Raw genomic sequence first — 25,103 nt, 5'->3', positions numbered from 1 at the left:
AAAAAAAGTAAGCAGCATGCACCTCTTTTTGAATGGGTTAAGATGAGGAAAAAGTAACAGATATTATGTCAGAGTAAAATTGTAAAAAATATTCTAAGGCCTGAATGTTACAGAAAAATGTGTAATAATGACAACAGTATTAAACATTGACAGATTCTGCATCTTAAGAAATATATAGCAGAAACAAGGAAAAATTTATTTAGAGATAGCAAAAAAAATTGTAGAAAATGGGAGCCAGGTTGTCACAGAATCTTATCCATATTACATAATATTTGCATGTAAAATCCCTGTCATATTTAAAAATCTAAGCAGTAATTTAAAAAAAAAATCTATGTCCTTTGTGGAAGAATTGATGTTACCATAGCAAAATGAAATATCTTAAGTTTTGAATTTACCTGTGTGTGTGTGTGTGTGTGTGTGTGTTTAAGCATTGACATGAACACAATATATTTTTGGTTTTGCTATGAATGTAAAAAATGCCAGAAGGGAAATTGGGAGGGAGACTGAACAAAATGCCCTTCATTTACATTTATTTTCTAAGCCATTTGAAGTCTCCCATTTTATAAAATGTTATTATATAACAATGGCAGTCATTGCCCACTTTATAGATCTCTACATGTTCTAAATAAATCACTTCTGAGTAGTTTTTCTCCACATCTCACCACATCTCTAAGAATTTAATTTTGTAGCCTTAAAAAATGCATTGATTTTTAGATGCACATATGGAGAGCAGAATATGTAATAATGCTAAAAAAAAGAATAAATTTATTGTTTTATTTACCTCTCAAGAAAAGAAAAAGTAAAGTTACATGCTACATTTTGTTTAAGGATTTATGATGCAGCATAGTTTCCTTTTATAATACATATTTAAAATCATGTAATATTAAACAGTCCACCAAATTGAAAACCTTACATGAAAATATGGGACAATGGTTTGGAAGCATAAAGATATCTGCTGTCACACAATGTTTCGTGTGTTCCTTCATAAATCAGTACCAGAAACATATACAAGCCAATGAGATGAGAGCTCAAAAGATTTCTGAAATTCTGGCTGAATGGTTCCCAGTTATGTACGAGAGACCATTGCTTTCAAAATGTCAAAGTAGACTTACAAATATAATTAATACAACATAGTGCTGGACATGGTATGAAAGACAGTGCATGTGCATTTATTTTGGTTAAACTCTGATTTAAATGTAGAATTTACACTATGACCTTTATCAAGATTAGATGAGTTAATAATTTTTAGTTAGTTTTTCTCTCTAAAATGGGAATAATGATGCTTACTTGCTAGGGTTGTAATAAACACAAATGCGGTAGTATATATAATAGCACAGGCACATTTAAGTATTTAAATATTAAATTCCTATTGCCCTTGTAGTGATCATCTTTTTTTAATGAACCACTGTTTAAAAATAAAGAAGTTAATGTAAAGAATAAAATATGAGCATGCACATCAAAATAGGGAAAAATATTCCTTAAAAGTGAATGGAAGTAAAGTGCACTATTAACATGGAAATTGAAGTGAATCCGGAAATTTTTCAAAATTCCTCTAAGGTGGCCAGAATAAAATCAAATATAAAAGCAAAGTCCTGGACAAACAATATGGTAGGTTTGTTTATTTCTTCTCAAAAGTGAATTTCTAATTATGTTATATATGTTGTTTCAGAGGCAAAGGCCCATTGAAAAATACATCTGATGTTATTAATGCTGCCAAGAAAATTGCTGAAGCAGGTTCTCGAATGGACAAATTAGCTCGCGCTGTAGCCGATCAGGTAATGTTAGAGGGAAGAGCAAGCACATGCTGCTTGGTGTCATTAATTAGTGCTTGGGTTCTGTAATGGGTTTTATGTACCCTATAAAATGCTTCTGAAGGATGAATTGTAATCACTAACATTTTACAAACAGGCCTGTAACTCTGCCGAGACTGAGCTGATGGCAAAGGTAGGGTCAGTTCAGGAGGGACTCATTAAAGCCCATGACCAAAACTTCTTGAGAAAGAAGAGTACGTGCTACTTAAGAGACATAACTCCCAAAGCTTGGATTATGCTGGCTGCCCTCATTCAGCAAGTCAAGTACACTACATAGGGAGGAAGAGAAAGAAGAACTTTAACTTTTGTTATTTCATGTTGATCTTTCTGTACTGATGCTCTTTATAATTCATAATAATTAATGCACTAGCATAAATGGGATTAATCCACATAATCAAGAACCTCCAGATCTCATTTTCATCCGGATTTGAAGGTATCACAGATCAATGAAATTCACAGAGTATCTTTTCAGACTGAAATCGGATACATGTTAAAGTAGTTCTCAATCTCACCTTGAATGTTTGAGTTTATCTCCACACTTTTCATGTTATGTGGCTTAAATTGGAACTCTAAAATCCTGTTCTAAATATGTCTCATTGCAATAATGTCCCATTCCTTATAAGGGTACTTCAGGCAGTAGACTTTTACAGGTAACTAATTCTTATTCTTATTACGAGCATGAATTTGCTTACTAGACTGCAATGCAGTGATGCTCTCTGGAGACACTGAGACAGGATTTTTCCTTCTCCGTAGATGGCCCTAATCTCCTATGATTTTTGAGTTGCTTCTCATCATTTTCTTCCTTCATTCCTTAATATTTGGCTGTTGCCATAAATACATGCTGTCTTCAACCTCCCAGATTCTAAAGTCCTTTGGGTCAATACCAAATTCACTCATCTTCTAAACACTGAAAAGAAAAACACATGATTGAACTATTAAGTCTACATTTAAAATAAGCCAACAGGTTGTCTCATTTTAATTTTTTTTACATATATGATGGCTAATCCAAGGGAATGTATTTTGATTGCTTTAAAATTTTTGAGAAACACTTAATAGTAAAGATTATTCATTAAATATTACCATCATTTGACTATCCCCTAAAATTTGTGTGGGTTGAAGACCAAACCATTACTGAGTTGCTAATTTCAGGGCACTATCAACTGCCAGGCTTCCTGCAGTTTGCAGCATACATCGAACTGCTTTATACAGAGTTCCATATGTATCCCAGAAAGTTCATGGAGACAATGAATATACTTGGGAATATGCATGCATGTATGCAAACAAACAAAAATACACCAGCCAGGAAAAAACACCACATTTTTTCCTTGCAAATGTTGAGGGTACTTGGGATGAGAAGAGTGAGAAGGGAATGGTGGTGGTCCTGAAAAGAGTTTTCTGAGGAAGGACTTCTTCCCAGAAGGGAAGGTGGATGGAATTTGGATGTTTTTTCCATTAAACTCTGAATCTTAGTCACTGAAACTGTTTCTTAGTATGTTTAGGCTCCTTGAGTTCAATATTTTTTATTGTGATTTTTGTTTTTGCCTTTGCATTTTTAGACCCTTATTTCCAACCATTATGCAACTTGAATCCTAGCCAAAAACAGTTTTGCTATCTGGAAAGCATACCACACATGCACACAAACAAATCCCAGGATTCTAGATGTATTTTGAAATTAAATGACAAAGTATTTAAATGCTATTCTATGATGACTTTTAAAATAATCAGATGGGGGTTAAATATAACCCTCTCTTTGTGGCATTCTGTCATCAGCTGTGAAACAACTTGCAATTTTGGCTAATGTTTTGTCTGAATAGGACGCTTCTTTCTCAAAATCTGCACCTATTTCCATGATACAAGAATTATTTTTCTTGGTCCATCATGCTTTTATGTATGTTTTAAATAATAGAATAGAAAGAGCATTAGCAAGGGGTTGATTTGTTGCCTTTATTTTGCCTGAAAATATTTTTATGAAGATTTGAGATACACAAGCAATATAAACTTTTTACGGACTGTTGCATTTTTAATTACTGTTCCATTGAGATAGAACTTCCAGTTTAATTTGCTGCAAGGTATTTGTATCAAAAGCCTTGTCAGCCCTCTAGGGAGATATCATTTTAAAGTTAATTCCTTTCAGTATATAGGTCTCGGGAGTAGGATAAATATTACAGTATTAAGTACTTGTAGAAAGCTAAAAACAGTCTCTGTGGGATTCTTTCTTGATAAATGCAGTTAGTGAAAAAAGTACTATAATGGTGTTATATAAAAAAGAGACCCCTATGTCATTTATTAAAGAAATGGTTATGTCACAACTGCTGGCTTCACATTATTAATGAAAAACCGCCTGCCTTTCTTCTCTTTTCTTTTTTCTTCTTTCTTTCTTTCTCTTCCTTCCTTTCCTTTTCTTTTTTTTTCTTTTCTTTCTCTCTCCTTCCCTTCCTTCCTCCCTCTCTCTCTGTCCCTCCCCCTCTCTCTCCTTCCCTCTATTCCTTTCCTTTCTTTTCCTTTCCATTTTTCTTTTTTCTTTTCTTTTCTTTTCTTTTCTTTTCTCTTTTCTTTTCTTTTCTTTTCTTCTCTTCTCTCTCTCTTTCTTTCTTTTCAGAATTGCCTTTCTTCAGCTTGAAGAAAACCTAGCTGGAGTCTTTTTTTCATACTCTTATTCTAAATAAGTTACTTCAGTTTGGGGTCTAGGTACTTATTTCTTGCAGTGTTTCATCAAGGATCTGGTGAGTGTATGTCCTTTACAAGTGTCAAATTGAGCGAGAACAATGGGATAGCCTGCAGAATTTTGAAATGAACTTCGGATAGCAATAGAAATATATTTCAGTGACTGAATAGCCATTGGTATTGAAGCCTCAGAAATGCTTTAGGGAGTCATATAAATGTCTGTGGAGGTGTTCAGCTAAGTTCAGTTGTATCTGATGGACATCTACCCTCTAAGTAACGAAGAGAACTCAAAATCCTGGTCCTAGTTGACTCTAGAACAACCTTTGAAGAGTTCTGTTTTTACTCTTAGGAGTTTGTTTCAATTGGCTTCACACTCATTCTACTTAAATCTGTTGCTCTAACAGTGGTCATGATCCTTCTCAGAGTCTTTTATTTTAAAAAGTTTATAATGTTGGGTGCCTGGGTGGCTCAGTAATTAAGTGTCTGCCTTCGGCTCAGGTCATGATCCCAGGGTCCTGGGATCGAGTCTCACATTGGGCTCCCTGCTCTGCGGGAAGTCTGCTTCTCCCTCTCCCACTCCCCCTGCTTGTGTTCCCTCTCTCGCTGTGTCTCTCTCTGTCAAATAAATAAATAAAATCTTTAAAAAAAGTTTATAATGTTAAAATTTTGATAAATATAAAAATCCAAAAAGTGTAATAGGCTTCCTTTAGTGAATGACACTTCTGAGAAAGCCAAAGGAAACAAGTGATTTCTCCCCCCAACTAACTGAATTGAAATTCTATCCTATGCTGTGTCCCAGAGATTGCTACCCGGAGTGATTTCCTTCTAGCTTCTGTTGCCTTTGTTGTCCATATTAAAATAACTACACAGGGTGAATGTTGGATGGGCCACTAGGAAAAAAACTGAATATTTAGTTTTCTTAACAGTTCAGAAGACAACTAGTAAAATACTCATAAATGTATACAGAAGTTCCAGTAAAACTTTCTGGAAGATCTTCAATATTCTTTTTATAGAATTGTATCAAAGTAGAGCTGACCATTCTAAACTACTGGCTGTGGCCTTCCTAAAATGTGCTGTAAAGTGAAGTTAAATGGATGTAATTAAGGTATATGACACTAAAACCTTTTCTTCTCACAGCTTTTGTAAAGTAAGTATTAGAAACTGAAGAGTACTTACTAATTGAGATCACTTTGTTTAATGTTTTATAGTGTCCTGATTCAGCATGTAAGCAGGATTTATTAGCCTACCTTCAACGAATTGCCTTGTATTGCCATCAGCTTAATATCTGCAGCAAGGTGAAGGCAGAAGTACAGAATCTGGGAGGAGAGCTCATTGTGTCAGGGGTAAGCCGGGATTTGGGCTTCACAATTAAAATTCCCACTTTTGTACTTCCAAGGCAAGCATTCTTGGCAACAGTACTGCTAAAAACATCAAACTACAGTGATTCATAGGCAGTTGTTTTTTTTTTAAATAAATGTTATCACCATTATTCCAGACCTTACAATAACTCACAAAGAGCAATTTGATTTTCCAATTACCCTGTGTTTATACTAGCCTTGTAAAATCTCCATTCTTCACAAGAAAACTAATTTCATAGTCTGGAAACTCATTGCCAAGCTGTGACTATTATAATTATTTGGAGCTTTTGTACATTTACTCATTGTGAGTCTACTTCCCTTTGTTAGTCCTAGTAATTTTCACTCTCGTTCAGGAGCCAGCCTCTCTATGTGTGGATTGTGTTCACATGTTAGAGATGATGAAAACAATAGGAATTCATTCATCAGGTTCCAATGCATACTAGGTTATCAGTAACCCTTGAAAGCCCAAATTTAATACAGGTTGATGTGCTGTTGCCAAAACTAACATAGTTGTCAAACACTAACAATTATGTATTCTTTGCTTAATCATTCCAGTATTTCCCTTAGTATCTGGTCCACTTTCATCAAATGTAAAGAAATAAGTTCAATTAATAGAAGCATTATGATTTCTTGGCAAGATTTCTAAATGTATGTGTTGAGGTTCTTCACCTTGGCTTCTCCTCCCTCAGTCCCTTTCTTTGAACATGAGGTGCCATCTATTGTTAACTATTTGCAAATTCCAAAGTGTGGCTCTGCCACCTTTAGTTCTTTTCCCAGTCAACCACGATGCTGCCATTTTAAGTGTGGCATTACCGGGAACATAACATGATCAACATGGTGAATGCCTTATGAGAATCAGACTAGTCATGAAGCTCAATTCTTTACTGAGACATTTTCAGAAATTCAGCAGTTTGACCATTTAATAAAAATATGTGGAAAAATCATTCTTGAACTCAAAGGTTTCAGGTTCTATATTGTTTGGCTTGCAGAAAACAGCTGGGAAAAGAGCTGATCTGGCTTGCATGGAGATGCCATCTGGAAAGCCTGTTCCATGCAGTCTCACCTAGAGTCCAATAAATTGGCTATTTTGTGCCTCTTCCCAAAGCATAGTCACCTCTTTGCATTTCCAAAATGATCCTGCTTCAACATTCTTCAACAACCAAGAGCAATCTGTCTTGCAATGTGTCCTTTCTGCTGAGTTGGTAATTACCAAGATTCTCTCTGCCAAGAAGTGATCAAAACATTGCATATCCCTTGCTTCCTTTCTTATCTTCAGACTCGATGGTATAGTCTCCCATACCATTTGGCTTTCATGTCCATCTGTATATAGCACCTGTGGAACTGAGTGCTTTTTGTTTAGCTTGCCTTGTGTGCTTTCATTTGTCACTTTCCAAATCTTATTATTTACATGGATGCGCAAAGCATCTTTGTGGATCTCAGACTCCACAACCTCATCTGGGCGGTATTTGACTGGCAGAGTTGCTCTCCATTATCCTCTCAGTACCCATTGTTCATCACTGCTTCCAGAGCCTCATTTTCATTGTCTTTTCCTCATTTAGATGTAGTCCAAACCATCACTGGCTTTTATCACTTGCACTGTTGGCATTTGTAGAGGTGTTTAAGATTGAGAACACCATCAAGAAGCCTGTTTCCTTCTTTGAGTCTTACTGGCAAAGTTCAAAACTCCTTGCATGGGAGAAGGCTTCTTTTAGTGGAATGTTATATGACTTTATAATAATTCTGAGTCAAATGCATTATAAAGGTTTGCTATATATTGCTTAGTTATGGACCTGCTCTTGGCCTCCTCATTTTTTCCAAGCTTGATTGCTATTTGGTGCCATACCTGCATCTGTAGTCTGCTGTCTTTGCCACTTCTGCCTCCATCTTATTCTTCATCCTCCTTCACTGATGGCCAATGGAGAAAAAAAATCAATGTTTATTTTGCAAAATAACCACAAATGACTGCCTTCAAGGTTCTGAAAGAGTCAAGAATGTAAGACCCCATACACACAGACTTTTCAATGATTTTGCCAAGAAAATGTGCCCATGCTTTGGGCCCCATTTATTTTATTGTCTGGCATGACAAAGTTGCTACATTTTTAAGGAAAAACTACTAGAATATAACATGCAATCAAAAAAAGAAATGTTTGAATCTTCCTTCCTTTTTCCTTATGTGTTTATGTACATGGGGTTCAAGGTTGTGGCTTCTTCTCTGAAATATATGAAAGCCCCCAAGAAGGTATATGTGTTAGTAGTCAAAATTTCCCCTAAAATAAGTGATTTGGATAGGTTATTCCCATTTTGCCAAGAAAAATTAATTGAATTTCAGTGCTGAGAACTGCATTTTTAGAGCCTTGTGCTAGCATGATGAACAAAATGCACATGTGCACAGTTATGTACCATGTCAGCATGTGTATGTTTTATGTGATTCTGTGTGTACAAACTGGGAAAGGCTTCTGTTGTATCTGCGTTTGGCTTGAGTGGTTGTGGCAGGAAACTCAATAGGTCATGGGCAGAGGGACAATGGGTACAAAAGCTCTTGAATCATGATGGCAAGCTAGAGAGATAATTCAGTTCCGGATATATGCCTACATATGCTCATTCACACAACTGCTGTCTAAGAAGCACCATTAATTTCCCGGCTAGAGATCTGTTTTTAAAGTTATTGGCTTACGTCTTTCTCACCAGCCAAAAAAGTACTGTTCTTACTAAATCTCAAAGTAGAAGATGTATCTGTGAGCCAATTCAGCTTAAGCCATTTGTATGATTGCTAAGGGGGTCAATGGGGAAGAGAAAATTAAAAAACAAAAACTAAAACTAACAGTGCTAGAAATGCTAATGAGAAAGTAAAGGAAACCAAAGTCCAGAATATTAAACATCCATTCATTTATAAACTGGCTTTCTTTGCTTAGTGTTTGTTTATTTAATCTCTTAAGTCAGCTTACATGCTTTTTGGAAAAAGAAATGTTCAAAGAAGAAAAGAAAAAAGAAAGGGAGGAGAGAGAGTAGGAGGGAAGAGACATGAAAGAAGGAAGAAAATAAAGGAAAGAGAAACTTAACCATAGCATATTGTAAATTATTGTAGTGCAGCTAATAGCCATTAAACATGACAGCATTAAATTCATCATGGCAGAAAAGTTGAGCCAATTTTTTTTCAAGTATGTAAACATATTTTGAAATACAAGTTCGTTCCAATGCTGTGAAGTGGATATTACTTCTATATTTGATTGTTGTGTTTTTAATTTTTTTCACTAGGTTTCAGAGGATTTAATGGATTCTTTTAAATTTTAAAATGAAGATTTACATATGGATCTGGAGAAATAAAAACCATTCCATAACCTTTGATTAGCTACCCTAAAATTTATACTTTTGAATTTTTCTCAATGAGACTGGAAATGCTAATGTGGAATTTTAGAATGGAGAATGCTAAGCATCAAGCATTCTGATAAATCTGAAAAATTCCACCTAAATTTTTTTGAAGTTCAAATACATCATTAAAACAATGAAGCCAGAACGCAAGAGCAGTTAACCCTACACTGGACAGGAATTCAGTGTTTAGGTTAGAGGCAGAAGGACACAGATTCTAAGTAATAGTTGACTCCACATGAAAATGCTACAAATTTTAATAGATTTTATTGCATATAAATGTCTTTTTCTCATACTTAACAAAATATAGGAGCAGAGTTTGGAGGCGAGTAATGTTAGTTTCCTACATCCTCAGCCTGATGGAATGGAGCCCTACCCTATTCCTGAGGGATTGAGTAACCTGGTCTAATGTGCACTTTTGTTCTTTGCCATTTAAATCTCTCCTTTCCAAATTTGACCCTCTCAATTGGGTTATGGAGAGAAGCTTGACAAGGTGAGCAAATATAATTTGTGATACTGGTAGGATTTGGATTGGTAAAGAGAAAATTGGAGAATAAGCAGTCAGTTATAGTCTCTTTTGCCTATGTTTCACATCATTAAAAACAATTGGACTCAATTAAAATCAACATGAATATTCATGGTAATAAATGAAAACCATTCATATAATACTAGAAACTGATAATGGTCAAATCAGTCATACCTGACTGTGATATGTATAAAGATACATATGTGCATATGCATATGCACATACATATGCAAAAAATACACATGATTTGATATTTACTCCCTTACCCCCTGAATAAGCAGTAATCAGGAACTGAACTAGTGGTTGATAACTGACATATCTGATCCAAGACAGTTTAGGGAAAAGAAAACGTGGGAATTATTTGTACAATGCTATATATATGTTTTAAAATATATATTATAGATTACATTTTTATATATTTGTATTCCATATTTAAAAAACATATTTTAAAAATGTGACTTGTTGAGATAAGAATTGCATTTAATTTGAAAAATTCTGTATTTCATCTATAAAAAATAGTATATTTTGTAATGGGCGGAAGCAGTCATTGAAACAAGCATTGTACTTAGTTGTGTAGCCTTATTCTTTTGTACAACTTGTACCCTTATTTGGGGAGTCTTTTTTTTTTATATGTTCTGAGTCTGTCTATTGTCAATTCTTGATTATCTCTGCTGATCAGAGTGTAGTAGTAATGGAAACAAATCTAAATTGCTAGCTATTTCAATTTGGGCTCTGGGATGCATTTCTATGCTTCATTTGAAAAAAAAAAAAGATATGTATTCAGAAAATTAACAGCAGTTCCAAATAATTTTCTCCAGATTTTCAGAGGGAAGGCCGTTAAGTGTTTGGGTTTACAGACTTTTCCTGAACTATGGAACAGTAGGAGAGTCCAGATCTAGAGAGAGTAAGACTAAAACAAACTTCAGATTATAAATCTGGATGGAAGGATGGTGGAAATACTCTGTAGCAGTAAGAAAATTAAACAAATATTTATCATTGGCAGAATGGTCATAGTTCTTTGCATATACTTTACTAGTAAGATGGTTTGCTGCATAATTCAGTCTTTCTCCAAAAAGCCTAACCCTCCCAATCTGTTATGATAGTAAAACTATAACCATTTAAGTTCTGATTCCTGCATTAAGTCTTCCTTAGTTACCGGTGTACATGGTCATTGATTTTTATACAAACAAAATTATGCAAACCTTCAGGGAAAAATAACCCTGAAGTGATTTTTCAGTGCAAATTCATTCTCCCAGTGTTATAAAAGTGACATTTAACAAACTCGAGGCTTTACATGTGGAAGAAATTGGAGATGGGGATTTTTATAAGAAAAGTGAAAATCTCCTTGAGTGCCAGGCATCATAGGAAGTTTTGAGTGTAGTATACCACACCTGTCAGGTGTCTCCCTAAATTTAAATAGTCTTGTGCAAAGGAAGATGGTATATTGCTCTGTTATAAAAAGTAGCTCTGTAGTTACTCGGTGACGGTGACCCTAAACTTACCAATTCGATCTATTCATTAAAAAAAATCAGTTTTTCACTGATGAAATTAAATCAGTTGGTTATTCAATTTGTTTTATGCCTGGAAAAAATTCTTTTTATTCTAATGCTCTCATTTTAAAGTAAAAAGACAGACTCCTTTGTGGCAAAGCTGGAACAGGAAACAAGCAAAGAACTCTTTTTACCTTAAGTGGAGACATGGGTTGACCTAACTTGGATCTACTCAGTGGATTGATTTGATTGCATCACCTGTGCTTGTAAATGGAGACATTTCTATTTTAGTTTGAGGGTGTTCATTACTGCGCATTAAAGTAGAAGTGGCTAGTGGCTTTATGAAGAATGTCTCTGCCTCAGAAATGTCAGTGCCATTACTTGTCCTTCAGTCAGTGAACTTGCATTCCTTTAGGTTTTAGAAGCTATTCAAGTTTTAAAAGCCTCGAATTAAAAAGAAGGCAAATAATTCACACCTTAATCTATTAGAAATTAATGTTTTAGATTTCAGTTAATATTCGACCATTATTTGGCAGCCAATGATGGTAATATTTTATGAAAACTTGGAAATTAGACACATGGGAGGTACCTGGATGAGGAACACTAATTTTGCATAGCTTTTGATATCTGTGCAACACAGGCAAACCTATTGAAGAAGTACTTGTTTTATAACATTTTCCCATGAGACATATTCTAATTTTGAGATACTGTTATAATTGATTTCATCCTAAGATGTTCTTTCTTCATTAATATATTTTAAATAATTAATGTTTATAGTAGTGTCTTAGGAGCTGTCTCCTCATTTTTAACTAGTTTTGGATATGTGAGAACAAATCCAGATAATACCTGTTCCCTTAAATTGAACCAAATAATTATGGGAAGCCACAGTGTTGGATAGAATACCTTTATTTAGAAACAGCATCTGTAATTTAGTTTATGCTTTCTGGTTTTCCTGTGTACACTTGGATTGGTCAGCTTTAGTCAAGAAATACATTATTTTGAATTGGTTACCTAAATCCACTGTGATTTTGTTTCCTTGTTCCTACTTGGATATACCTCAAGAATTCCTGGACTGAAGGCAGTTGGAAGAAGAAGAAGCTAAAATGTGAATAAGTTGATATAAAAAATATATAAATAAATAAGAGAAGATGAATATTAAAATCTTATACTAAATATTATCTGGGGAATCTCATGACTGATTTTGCACAATTTTCCATTACCTCAGATGACTCAAAATAAAGGAAATTAAGAGACTCCATAGCAAAACTGAGACTGGATTTTATGTTTGGTACTAGATTCGATAAAATTTTGACAATCCTATTTTTCTAGAAAAAGATTAGCATTTCCGTATGTTGTTCCTAATTTCTAATGACAAACCAGCAATCAGGGCTTCAAAGAGTTATATACTTCCTGTTCACATAAGGATATTTTCTGATTCATCGAACAACATTTCTAGGGTTTTGCAACTCCTTAAAAGGCACAGTGCTAAATATTGGTTGGGTGAAGGTATTCAAAGTCCTTCATTTCTAGTAGCAAATAATTTCCATGAAGAGGATAAATTTTTCTGTCCACTGTGCTTTTGTTAGATTGTGTAGTCCATTGGGTTTTCTTTTTTTTTTTTCCATTTAGTTTCTCATCATCCTGTTTAGCTTTCTCAGCAAGAATAGCAGGGTGTCTGTTGATGGCTATCTCTGTGTATTCACTGTTGTTCTTGATTTACTATATTCTAGAAATAAAAGTGTGTTTAACTTACTATCTTCTCATTCTTTCCCTACAGATTATTTTGTCAAATGCTTTCTCCAGCTTAATTTAAATGATTTATAAAATATGGCTTTTATCACAGCCCTTAGGAGAGAAATATGTGCCATGTTATGGCCCATGTATCTTACAAATAGGAAAAACTTCTGGATGGGCAGTGTGTAGTTTTCTTAGTTCAGATTTCTTTTCCTGCTTCAGAACAGATTGTCTTACTCTATCTTGAACAGTCATTTTCTTTGTGGGCAATAAATATATTTCAAATATTTCATCCTAATCCAATTTTCTTGAAGGCAAGTCTTACTTAATTTAGACTTTAATCTTTTCTTTCATCACCAATACTGTATCTTATTTTATTGCTTTTCTCTGAATACCTTCATCTGTGCAGATGCCTTGCTGATAATGAACTTGATGGGAACTCTGGCTAGATCTTCTGTCAAATCTGCACAATCTGTATCTTGACCTCTTTCATCCATTTCCTTCTGCAAATCTATTTCTCAGCTTAGAGAAGTTCCTGGAGAAGTTCCAGTCAGCATCATCTTATAAGAACCATGTACTCTTTTAAGTTCAAGGTTCTGTATATGAGACATTATGATAAAACAAACTCAAAATAGAATCTCTTTATCTAGGAACTCCCAGTTCAAATCTGTTGCTATCAAAATTATTTGGATTCTGTCTTGCTATTTCTCTTCAATAATAACATTTTGGTCAGATTGCATGCCAACTACCTGATCATGTCTTCCACGATTAATTACTTTATAAATACACCTCCAGATTATTCTTTCAGAATGTACAAATTATTCCACCTGACTTTTCTTTATCTTTTGCACTAAGTCAAATAAAAACACTTTTTCAACAAGCAAAATTTTGAAACCAATCCTACATCTCTGTTCAGAATAAAGTTATAACCGTGACTTCAATAATGGGGTCTCTTGACTGAAATCTTACAATCACTTCATACCTTGTCTTGAAAGGCTAACTCATCCATTTATAAGATATCATAGAAAGTATGCATCAACCCCATAATTGTAGTGACACTTAGTTTTCATAAAAATGTCAAGAGGCTAGATCCTAAGAAGAGTTGGAAATTATCTGATCCTGGCATTGCATTCTGTGTCAAAGAAATTTTTTTTAACTAATATAACTAAAGACATTATTGCAATCAATCATACTAAATTCACCTAAAAAGTCAGCACAGTTCACCACTCTGCATCCTTTTGATGCAGCCTAGTTTTGCATTGGGTTCCTGAAGTCATGCTCCATTTCCAAATAAGCAGTAGATAATAAGAAATATCAGTAGATTATAAGTTAGTTTTATTTCAATATTTAAAAAGTGTTTAACTCCATTTTTATTCTGATATCTTAACATTGGCAGATGTGTACCTTTTTTGTTGGGTAGTAAAATTTTTAAGGTGTTTATTGGAAGAATGAACAATTGCCATAAGTAATCTTAAAATAATGAACTTTAAATTTTGTATGAAAGGTGAGATGACACAAATAAGTTTCTAATACAAAAGATTAGTTTCTGAAACTGAGAAATAATGGTAAATGAATAGCACATTCCCTATAATGGTAAAGTCAGGAGATGCCTAATTTCTAAATCAAATGGGATCATTATAAAGCATAAAAAAGCAAGGATAAGCCAACTAGTCAATGATCCAATAAGTAAAAATAGGAAGAAAATAAGGCTTCATAGGGCCATTAAGTGTGAAAACCCACAGAAAAAGAGCTGTTGACTACAGAATTTGAATTTAGATTTAGTATTACTGAAAATAGAAATACAATAATACAGAGAGGGAAACATGCAGAATATCACTGCTTTCTCTAATAAGCACAGAAAACGTCAAGTATAAGAAAAATTCCATTTTTTCTTAATACATTCCAGAAATTTTTTTTCTATTGTCTTTAATTCTCTGAAGACATTCTTTAAATGTCTCTAACATTTATTTTGAAGTGAAAGATGGGAGTAATGTTGCCAAATCCATTATCAGCTTGAATGTAGTAGCATCTGTGTTTCAAAATGCTCCTAACCTGCCTATTTTGCTTAATTTTTAAATTGTGATTATTTAATACACTTACATATTTAGTGAGCTAAGAATGGCAGGACTAAAAATAGAATTATATTTGCTTGAAACATAAGAAAAAATTTTAAATAAAGAATATTTTTATCTGCATATAGAAACAAGCTTTCTTTGAGCTTTACCCATTTATGATGCCATGATGTCATGAATTGTAAGCTATTACTTTTACTAAAATATTTTCTGTGGAAAGAGTGGGTTTCACTTTTCATATATCCCACCAGGCAGATAAAAATCTGGCTTCCATGTGGATGGTTTCTGGACCTCCTTGCTCTTCAATATCACCCCTTTTTGTTTTATCAGACTACCCACTTGACAACTTTGAGTGGTTCATCATTTTTAACTTCTAAATCTCCATTTAAAAAAAAAGATCTTAGTGTTCTCCATATTATTCTCCCATCTTGCCTGATTTACTCCCCTCCCCCACCCCCGCACCCCCGCAAATGGACTCAGAGTTTAAATAAAGCTATATGACTTTAGCTTTCCTGCATGTGACACAAATGTTTGGTCAGTTAGCATCACTGGGTCACTTAAACTTGACCGTTGACTGTGGCAGTATAGGGACCCTATGGTTATAGAAATCCTGATTTTTCTTCAATTTTGAAGGTGGGCTCTAATAACCCCATTTAGATATATGTTATATTCTGTACACACAGAAAACCTGGTCAAGATTGACAGTAATATTTTATGCTGAAGATAACATTTTAAGAAGTAGAAATAGGCATTGGTTTTTGGCTTATCTTTTAAAATGTGCCTGTCACACAGCCCCTCCTTGGGTACAAAAAGGAAGAGTAAAAAGAGTTGCAGTTGTAGCAACAGTGAATGCATTAGTTCTTCAGTGATTCCAGTAAAAAGGGTAAGTATCCTTTTAGTACCATGTACTGGCTGGAGATGCAGAGGCCAAGGGCTTGATGAAGGTCACACAGCAGGGCAATGGAACTTCCAAGAAAGACATCTGAGATTCCCCGCATACTGTTCCAGGCTTTAAGAGCTGCAGCCCTTGCTTTCTCTCTTGGTGATCTTCAATGCTTTAAACAGGGGTTTCATCCCCTTTGAACCCCACTATGATTGTCCCTGACAATGCCTGACAAGGCGGGGTGCTTCTTCATTCTCCTTCTCCCAGATGGTCCATTTATCTGTTCAAGAGAGCCAATGAGGAATTCATATGGCTGGGCTGCTTAATATCATGGATGCCCACCCATATCTCTTTCAGCACCTAATTCCTTCATATGCCTCTTTCACCCAATGACCCACTCCCTCTTCCACTTCCCTAATCCCTTCCCAATAGGGTACGTTTTTTTATTTTTCTCTTGCTCTCTCTCTCACTCACTCTTTTCTGTATCTCTCGGAAATCAGACAGGAGTTCAGAGCACTTTCACTACCTTTTATGAGGTAGATTGTGATGTCATAGATGGGGGCAGGGCTAGTCAACTTTCTACCCACCTCCCAACCTGTGCTGAGGGAGCTCCGATCGGGAGTGGAAGCAGTGATTCCTCCATGGTGAGTAACTTTGCTTTCTAATGTAATCTGTCTCATTGTAAACATTAATTTTGAAAGCAGGTGGATGGGGATTCAAAGAAATAAAGACGTGACCACTCAAGTCTTCTTTATTTACTATTAACCAACTTTGGGCAAAGGATCTACTTATTTATTCTTTGTATGTTTTGAGAATTCCACAGCACAGATATATTCTTCAAGCATGATCTAAACTTGAGATGTAGAAATGGTATTTCATTCCTTTATTTCTTAGTCTTTCTTCCCATTGGGACTGAAAGTCATGCATATGTGGAATGAATCCATTCTGTAGTTCTTTGGTGAGCTTCTTTAAGGAAGGCTAGTTAAGAGAATGTGTTCTTCTTCATTTGAAAGATTCCAGGGTCACAAAATATCCTTTATTGATGTTGGCCCAGAGAATCAGTCTGCTCTTTTAAAATTGTGGGGTAAAATTGTGAAGAAACTGACATATAAAGAATTAACAAACTTGGTTTTGATGTAAACAAATGAAAACATTCTAATGTAAAGAAAATAATATTTAAAACAAAGGAGGCACCACTCTTGCAAGATTAAGGTTGCAGCCATTTCAAGGTGTCACAGCCAAATTTGCTAACTTTTTTGTTGATGTTGTATGTCATAACACTGACACTGTTTTGTAAGATTTCTTCGTAGTTAAGAGCTGTGAAATGTCACTGTTCTTTGTTTCATTTGGGTTTCTATAATACGATTACTTCTTTTGTATGCCTTAGTATTTAGAAAGAAAAAAATCCACTGGAGTGAGCATTTTTCCTCCACTTGCCTTGTTCTCTCCAGGGTACCTATTAAAACTGTCAAGATGTCAGCTTTTATATAAAAGGGCAAAGGAAGTTCATGGAGGTGGTTAAATCTTTAAAGGATGTTGAAGCATCAGGATGGGTGTTTTTAAAAGGGTTTGACCATCAGAATGTGAGGCCCTGTTAGTTTTCATGGGGTGGGATAAAAGCTTTTTGGTGTGGATCATGGGTATTAGGAAATATGTTAAGAGGATATCATTCATTTTCTTCAAAGTGTACATCCCTAGTTAACTATGTGTGTTTATTGGTGTTGGAACATTGGAGGCAGTTTAAAAGGAAGAGTCCTTTCTCATCATTAGCTTTTCTGTTATATGTAGAAACCTCTCTCCCTCCTGCCCCGCCAAGTTATGCATTCTTAGAGCTCAAAAGTACTAGAGCTAATCCTGTTCTTTTCATTACCTGGGGTGAAGCAGCATGGCAAGTTCTGAAGTAATTTTCCCACCTACACTTTCTAACTTAAAGAAGTGACTGTAATGGTAGAGATTTCAGGTACAATAATGAAAAATAGAGCCATAACTGGCCAATAGGAAGACTTAGGTGATAATCATCTATAGTCAACTTAATATTGCAATGTGGGGAACAATGCCAAAGTCTTATATATTGGGTGATCTCTCTCAAGTCTTTGGCCTACCTTCCTTTAAAAATGCTAGCCCCTCAAACCCAGGTAGAAGGAGACCTTCAGTGCCAGAAAAATCTAATGTCTAACTATAGCTCAAGTTTTTAATGTCTTTTATCAACCCTTCATACAGCTGCCAGGTAAGGAATGCTCATATTTACAAACAATCATCTTTAACTTCGTGAGTTAAGAACAGTTGTGTTGTGCACTTGTGCAAATTCAGAGAGTCTATCATGGAATGCATTGTGCATGCACTTGTTTATCTTCATGTGCATGTTTCATTTATAGTGGTGTTCATTATTTTTTAATTCATTTGTATGTATTAAAGTTCTAATTTAAAAATACTATATATTGTGCTGTAAATAAAACACTGAAGTGTAACAGAAGTTGAATTAATTTGGGGTCTCAACACTGGTAATAGTAATTTCATTTCTGTCACTAATTAGGTAACTGAAAGAGAATTACTTAGATCTCTTGGGCTTCAGTTTTCTTTGTAAAGTGGTGATTGATCATCTACAGGATATATCCTAAAGTACCCTGCTCTAAAATTGTGTGGTTTTATAATATATTTTTTAAGAAATTGCTTATGGGAAAAAGACTGAATAGTTGATGAGACATTGTTTTTGTATGAGACCTAGCATTCTATAGACCAGAAAGAAAAGTTCAGTCCAAAGTAGGTTTTAGAATGTACCCTATATTTGATGTAGTGTTATTTGGTTAACAAGTGGGCTCTGTTCTTTTAAATGGACAATATCAAACCTGTGATAGTTAGCTATGTCTTTTTTTTTTAAAGCTTTTATTTATTTATTTGACAGAGAGAGAGAGAGCAAGAGAGGAACACAAGCAGGAGGAGTGGGAGAGGGAGAAGCAGGCTTTCCTGCTGAGCAGGGAGCACAATGCGGAGCTCGATCCCAGGACCCTGGGATCATGACCTGAGCTGAAGGCAGATGCTTAACGACTGAGCCACATAGGCATCCCTAGTTAGCTATGTCTTGATTTGGAAGATTGATTTGTTTTGTTAACTCCATAATTTTGTTGTTCTGATATTTCGAGATTAAAATAATCCTTAACTACTAGGTAATGGATGAATCTACATATCACTGGGAATGTAAAATTAAAAACTACTTATGCAGTATTGTAGGAATTATTTTGTGGCATTGGTAAGAGTTGATGAGTAGAGAATTGGTGGGTATTAAGGTATGTGTTATGAGGGATAGAACACATATAGGGCCTGGCTCCTGCTCTTGAGGAATATGCAACCTTTTTGGGTGTCTAGACATGTGCCAAATGTTAACTTAGAGGCAAAGACAGTACATGTCTAAAGAACTAAGATATATCCTTGTGATGTTGGGTAGACTGGATTGCACTGGGAAGGCTTTTTGAGAATCTGAGAGCTTCAGCTCACTTGGAACACAGCAGTGGTTTAGATTTGTGTTACTGCACATAAGGAGAGCAGGGAAGCATTTCAGGTCATCAAGACCATGGAATTGTAAATCTTGCAGAGGAGGTCTTGTGTTTAGATATGCCATGTATCAAAGCGACACATCAAAATATTTGCATATAATCCAGTCCCATACCTTTCCTGAGCCCTTCCTTTTAATCATTTGCTGACTTTATAATATATATTAGACCTGTTTAGAAGAGTTGAGGAGGCTGCAAGAGAGTGAAGTGTAAAGATTATTTATTAAGATGTAATCAGGCAGCCATTTTCTCAGTTATACAAAAGATCATATCATCACTCACAGCCAGCAGAAGAGAAATAAATAAAAGGGAAGGAATTAGGGACAGGAGACTATCTCTGATACATTCTGATTTTCTGACAAAAGTGGAAAGGGATTATGTTACCAGTGACAGATTTAGAAATATTGATGGCTGTGAAGAAATGCCCATAAGCTAGAGAATCCACGTAAGCAGGACAATTTTCCCTCTCTGGGAAATTTTTTTTTTTTTTTTTTTTTTTTTTTTTTTACTGTAGTCATCTTTATTAAGCCACAGGATTCACAGGCATTTGGTAGCTGGTGTCCATGAGGGCAGCTGGCTGACCTCCCTGCCCCCACTCCCCTTGAGTCCCCAGCTGCGCAGTGTCTGGCTGCTCAGCGGCAGACTGGAGCAGGACAGTTCTGGTTGTCTCCTTGAGAGATAGCTTCCTCTTTGGAAATGGCCTCACTCAGGCCTTGCAGATCATCGAGCAGGACAGAGAGGGATCCTTCCAGAAGGTTCTCTGTGTACTGAGCAGGAATTATGTCAGACTTTGCTCTCAAACAGCCAATGTTGAGAAGGTTTAATCACTAAAACCTCACACGATTATGTAAGTTTCCTTCCCCAGTGCACTTGGAAAGAGGGTATTCATCTGGGCATGATTTGCCCACATTGACAACAAAGCACACTTATGTTTGAAAGCTTCTCTGGTGCTGTAGATTCATAGATGATTTGCAGTGTATACTTTGCATCATTTAGAGAGCACTATTTCTTGTATTTCTTGCCATCCAAATTCCTTCTAAGTTATTACTTTGGGTTTTCTAATAGACTGGAATTCCATGAGTAGAACTGGTTTTTCACCTATCCTAGATTCTGAAGACTTAGTTTACATCACCCAGTAAAATGTTTCTTAATTTCCTATCATGGCATAAAAATGAATTTCTAGAATATGCCATCTCAGGAAATCACTTTCAAAAGCAAAATTTATATATATGGGAATGATGAAATAGCATGATCAGTCTGTGTTCTCTTAGAAATAATTTTTCCCAAAAAAGTTCAAGTAGAACTTAGATAAAATGTTGTCAAACAGTATAAATTATGAAAGGAATATTAGAGATATTAGGATTATGTTTGTCTCAAAATAACAATGATAAATGCTAGCACTTCTAGAGATGATTCTAGTATCAGATTATAATTCAACAAGTGTTTATTGAGTAAATAATATGTGATATTTACTGTCCAGTGAATGGACATGGAATTAGCATGGAAAACAGAACCATAATCAGTAACTGTAACAGTAATTATAGGTTTTAATAATCACTGTAACAGAAATATATACAAGGTGATATGGGCATTCCTGAAGAGAAGGGGGAAGAGGAAACTTCATAAAGGGAGTAATATTTTTTTGAACCTTCATGGATAAGTAGATGAGAGTTTTCCAGGTAGAAGAGGAGAGAAAGGATTAGCTCAGGAGAGGAACGGAATGCCCATAGTTTTGAGGTATAGATGTATTCTGTGCTGATTGGACCTGAAAATGTCAGAGATGGGTGGAAAGATGGAGAAAAGTAAAAAGTGGAATTAGAAGTAAGACAAAAAGTGGGGTCTGTATAGCAAAGAAAATTTTCTGACCTATTCTGATTTTAGTGAGTGTTTCTCACAATGATCAAAGATCATCTGCATGCCAAACCCATCAAGTGGTGGGAGAAGACTGCTAAAATGCAGACCTGTGGCTAAAATGCAGACCTGTTCAAATCAGTATTATGGGGAGTACGTTTTAGAATCTGTAACCAACTACCCCATCCTACCCCCATGTTTTAGAATCTCTACAAGGCAACAAAACTGACTCATTATGTTTCTGTGTTCTTGGAAAAAGCTTCAAAAAAAAAAAAGAATTATTAAGAATAAAAGACTTGAGAAAAATAGGATTTAAAGGTAACATAAGAATGTTCCTGAGCAAATTGGCTTAAATTTTTATGCTTATGACTAAGCATAAAAACCTTTATAAGAATGGTGATTATTAAGTGTAAAGAATTGCCAAGTGATGCTATTACATCTCCTTGAAGGAAAGGCATGAGACAAACATTTAAGGGACCGTCTTGTATCTTTCATTTTTATGCTCCAATACAAGGAGTTAATGAAGTTTAGGGCTAAGTTGTTTTACAACAGTCCAGAGCAATATTTATTTCTGGGTGGTATTTTTGGTAGAACTATTTGGCTACTTTTACATTTTAATTAGGGGAACTTCTTGAAAGTAATAAATGTATAAATTAGCATTACCATCATGACTGGAAAATCAAACATTCATGCCAATATAGAGCCTAATCTATAGGGTCTGTGTTGAAAAATACGAATCATCTAAATCATCATTTGGAAGTGACTTTTTTTTTTCCTCTGTATTTTTCTTTATGGACAACAATTACTCTACCCATCAGTCTATGTAAACGTTACACAGGCGTTCAGATGCAAGAAGAGAAAGGCACTACAGAGGTATTTCACATTTGACTAAGACATGACAATGAACCCTGATCTGGAAGAAGGTGGCCCTCAGATCAGAGCAAGGAAAATCCATTTTTGATTCAACCCCCTAACTATTTTGCACACAGTTCTCCTGTTTCAAATTGTCAGAATCTCTTGTATTTGTTTTTTGAAAACTTTGAAGTTAAGAAGTGATAAGGAACCTTGCTTTTTTCTCCATACTCACCTCTGTGCAGATAATTGCAGTAATCGCTGTGGCAGAGATGGTAATCCTGTCACATACTAGAAGCAGTTGACTGGCAGAATGCCAGTGCCTGCCATTCATTGAGCAAATTGATTTTGGCATGGTGACCTAAAGATCTTTTTTAAAAAATTCTTAGATATTTTTTACTAAGGGTGTGTAGCTCTGTTACTGACTGTATCACACCAACCCAGGCAAAAATAACCTTGAGTGGTTCTTAGAGGACGTGCCAGGCAAAATTATTTACCTGAAGAAGGCCTTGCATTTTACATGAATAAAAGTCCTGGGTGGCTCAGTTGGTTAAGCAACTGCCTTCGGCTCAGGTCATGATCCTGGAGTCCCGGGATCGAGTCCCACATCAGGCTCCCTGCTCGGCGGGGAGTCTGCTGCTCCCTCTGACCCTCCCCCCTCTCATGCTCTCTCTCTCTTTCTCTCTCTCTCTCATTCTCTCTCTCAAATAAATAAGTAAAATCTTTAAAAAAAATTAAAAAAAAAGTCAAGCAGAGAACAGTAACAACCGCATGGTTTTGATATCAGCTGTCTGAAAAGTAAGTTCGAGTACACCATATTCTCTTAAGGTAGATGTTAAAATTATAAACAATGTATTGCTGTTAGATGTGAATTTGGAAACTGACTCTTTTACAATTTGGCTGATATTGGGCAACATTCCTAATCTCTGAATTTTTGTTTTTGCTTTATAAATTAGAATAGCAATACATTTAGAGGGACAATAGGACAACTGCATGTAGTAAATAACATTATTATACTAGCCAAGATACAATAAGGGCTTAGTATGTTCCAGGCACTGTGCTAGGTATTTTAAATGCAGTATGCAATGTTTTTAACAGTTATCCTTAGGCTGAAACACTGTCATCCCCATTAAAAATATTAGGAAAACGAAGTTCATAGAATTGAAGTAACTTCCTGAAGGTCACAAAGTTAGTGACTGACATACTATAGTGCTTTCCAAGAAGACTCCCTTGATATTCTCCCACAGCATGATGTGTTTTCTCTGTCATTCCTAGTAGGACACTGCAGTGTAAGAACTTAATCCAATTATGTCTCCCAACTACTCTGTGAACTCCATAAGGGTAGGGAATGGGTCTGGATGTTGAATTTTTCCCTGATTCCTTGCACAATAAGCACATAATGTGTGCTTAATACAGCAGCTTCCTAATTTTTTTCTAGCTTGCTTAATTCCTTTGTAATTTACTTTGTTAAACTTTCTAGTACATTACATAGACTGTTTTCTAAGATTACAGTATGGAGACATGCAAAATTTCTTCCAAAATAGCTGAATTAATCAAATAAATAATTTATTTTAAAAAGGAATTTGAAAGTAAGGGCCCCAGTGACAGAGTTCATTGGCTTTCTCACATGAAGGTTATGATACACTAAAATGTTAATTATATCTAGATGTGAAATATTGTGTTTTAATTACCTTAAATTATTAATGCCCAATAATAGTATTAACAATTTGTATATTCTTTCACATATTTTAATTAGATATTGATTCAGCTCCATATGATAAAACCTCCAAAGAGGGAGTTATTTTTTTGTTATATAGACTAAGTCTAGATGTGGTTCAGGGCCAATATAGTGAACTCAGAATCATCAAGGACCCAGAGTCCTTCTGATTTATGATCTGTTCTACTTAGTGTGAGGCTTCTACTCTCAAATTCATCTTTTGGTCCAAGATGACTGCTGTGCTCCTTCTATTTTCCATACAGGAAGAAGAAAAGAAGTGTGAGGGCAAAATGGTGTGCTTCCTAGCTGTGTTAGCACCCTTTAAGGGATTTCCCAGGAACATCTGTCCCCCTACCCCAACAGCTTCTGTTTACATCATATGGGAAACCTGAAAAAATGGGAGAGTTAGGCATGGAGTGGTAGTTCTTGCCCATGTATACCCTCCATTAAATGGAACACAAATAGAATTCTGACTTCTAGTTGTTTTGTGATCTTGGGTAAGTTGCTTGACTTCACTGAACCCCATTTTTCTTAGCTGCAAAGTGAGAGTGATATTAGTATCTACTTCAGTGTGCTGTTGTTAGGATTAAATGTGTTAATGTGTGTCACGCACGTAAGCACAGTGTACAAAATGGGGAAGTACTAAATAAATGGGTAGCTAATTTATTTTTCCTCATCTTATCTCTCCCAAAAGATGACATTCTTTTTGATGATGTAGGTGCCACTTGTTTTATTTCATCATGTCTACTCCAATTAAACCATTGGATGTACAGTAGTGAATAACCAGCCAAGGTCTGTGCCCTAATAGAGATTCAATTAGTTTGTCATGGGGAGTCCTGGAGGAATCACTCACAGAGAGGTGATATTTGACAGTACAGAAGAGAATGACCTCAACAGAGAAATGAAGTAGTGATTTTCACATTACAATCTATAAAGAATCACACGGGAAGCAAATAAAAATTTGCTGAGAATTCTGAGCTCTCCTTCCACAGTTCTAATACCACATCTGAGATCAGGAATATATAATTCTATTCCTAAATGTTTCTGATGCAGAGGGCTCATGGATCACACTTTGAAAAATACTGGTCTAGGAAGTGGAGGGAAGAGAGCCTTATGAGCTGTGGTGAAAGCTTTCCAGTACTTGACGTCAGTTTGGACTCTTTCCTAGAAAACCCTTTTTGGCTTGTTGCATTAGGCTATTTTAGCCTAGCCTAGCCTGGATAATTCCCAG

General features: G+C 35.5%; 1 protein-coding gene across 9 annotated transcripts in view; it reads left to right on the top strand.

Moving 5' to 3' along the window:
- Nucleotides 1-25,103, top strand: part of CTNNA2 (catenin alpha 2) — a 1,086,060-nt gene that overhangs the window by 1,036,069 nt on the left and 24,888 nt on the right. For 6 of the 9 annotated variants that reach the window (XM_027622203.2, XM_027622199.2, XM_027622200.2 and 3 more), the window contains 3 exons: nt 1,670-1,775; nt 5,684-5,818; nt 16,405-16,548. In XM_027622203.2, coding sequence (XP_027478004.1) covers nt 1,670-1,775; nt 5,684-5,818; nt 16,405-16,548 — 385 coding nt within the window. Of the gene's footprint in view, nt 1-1,669; nt 1,776-5,683; nt 5,819-16,404; nt 16,549-22,121; nt 22,177-25,103 lie in introns of all 9 variants that reach the window. The other 3 variants (XM_027622202.1, XM_027622206.1, XM_027622207.1) reach the window with 2 other exon arrangements.

This window comes from Zalophus californianus, chromosome 8 (assembly GCF_009762305.2).
Source record: "Zalophus californianus isolate mZalCal1 chromosome 8, mZalCal1.pri.v2, whole genome shotgun sequence".
NCBI lineage: Eukaryota > Metazoa > Chordata > Mammalia > Carnivora > Otariidae > Zalophus > Zalophus californianus.
Note: the sequence above shows the minus strand (reverse complement) of the source record. Positions and strands in the feature narration are given on the sequence as shown.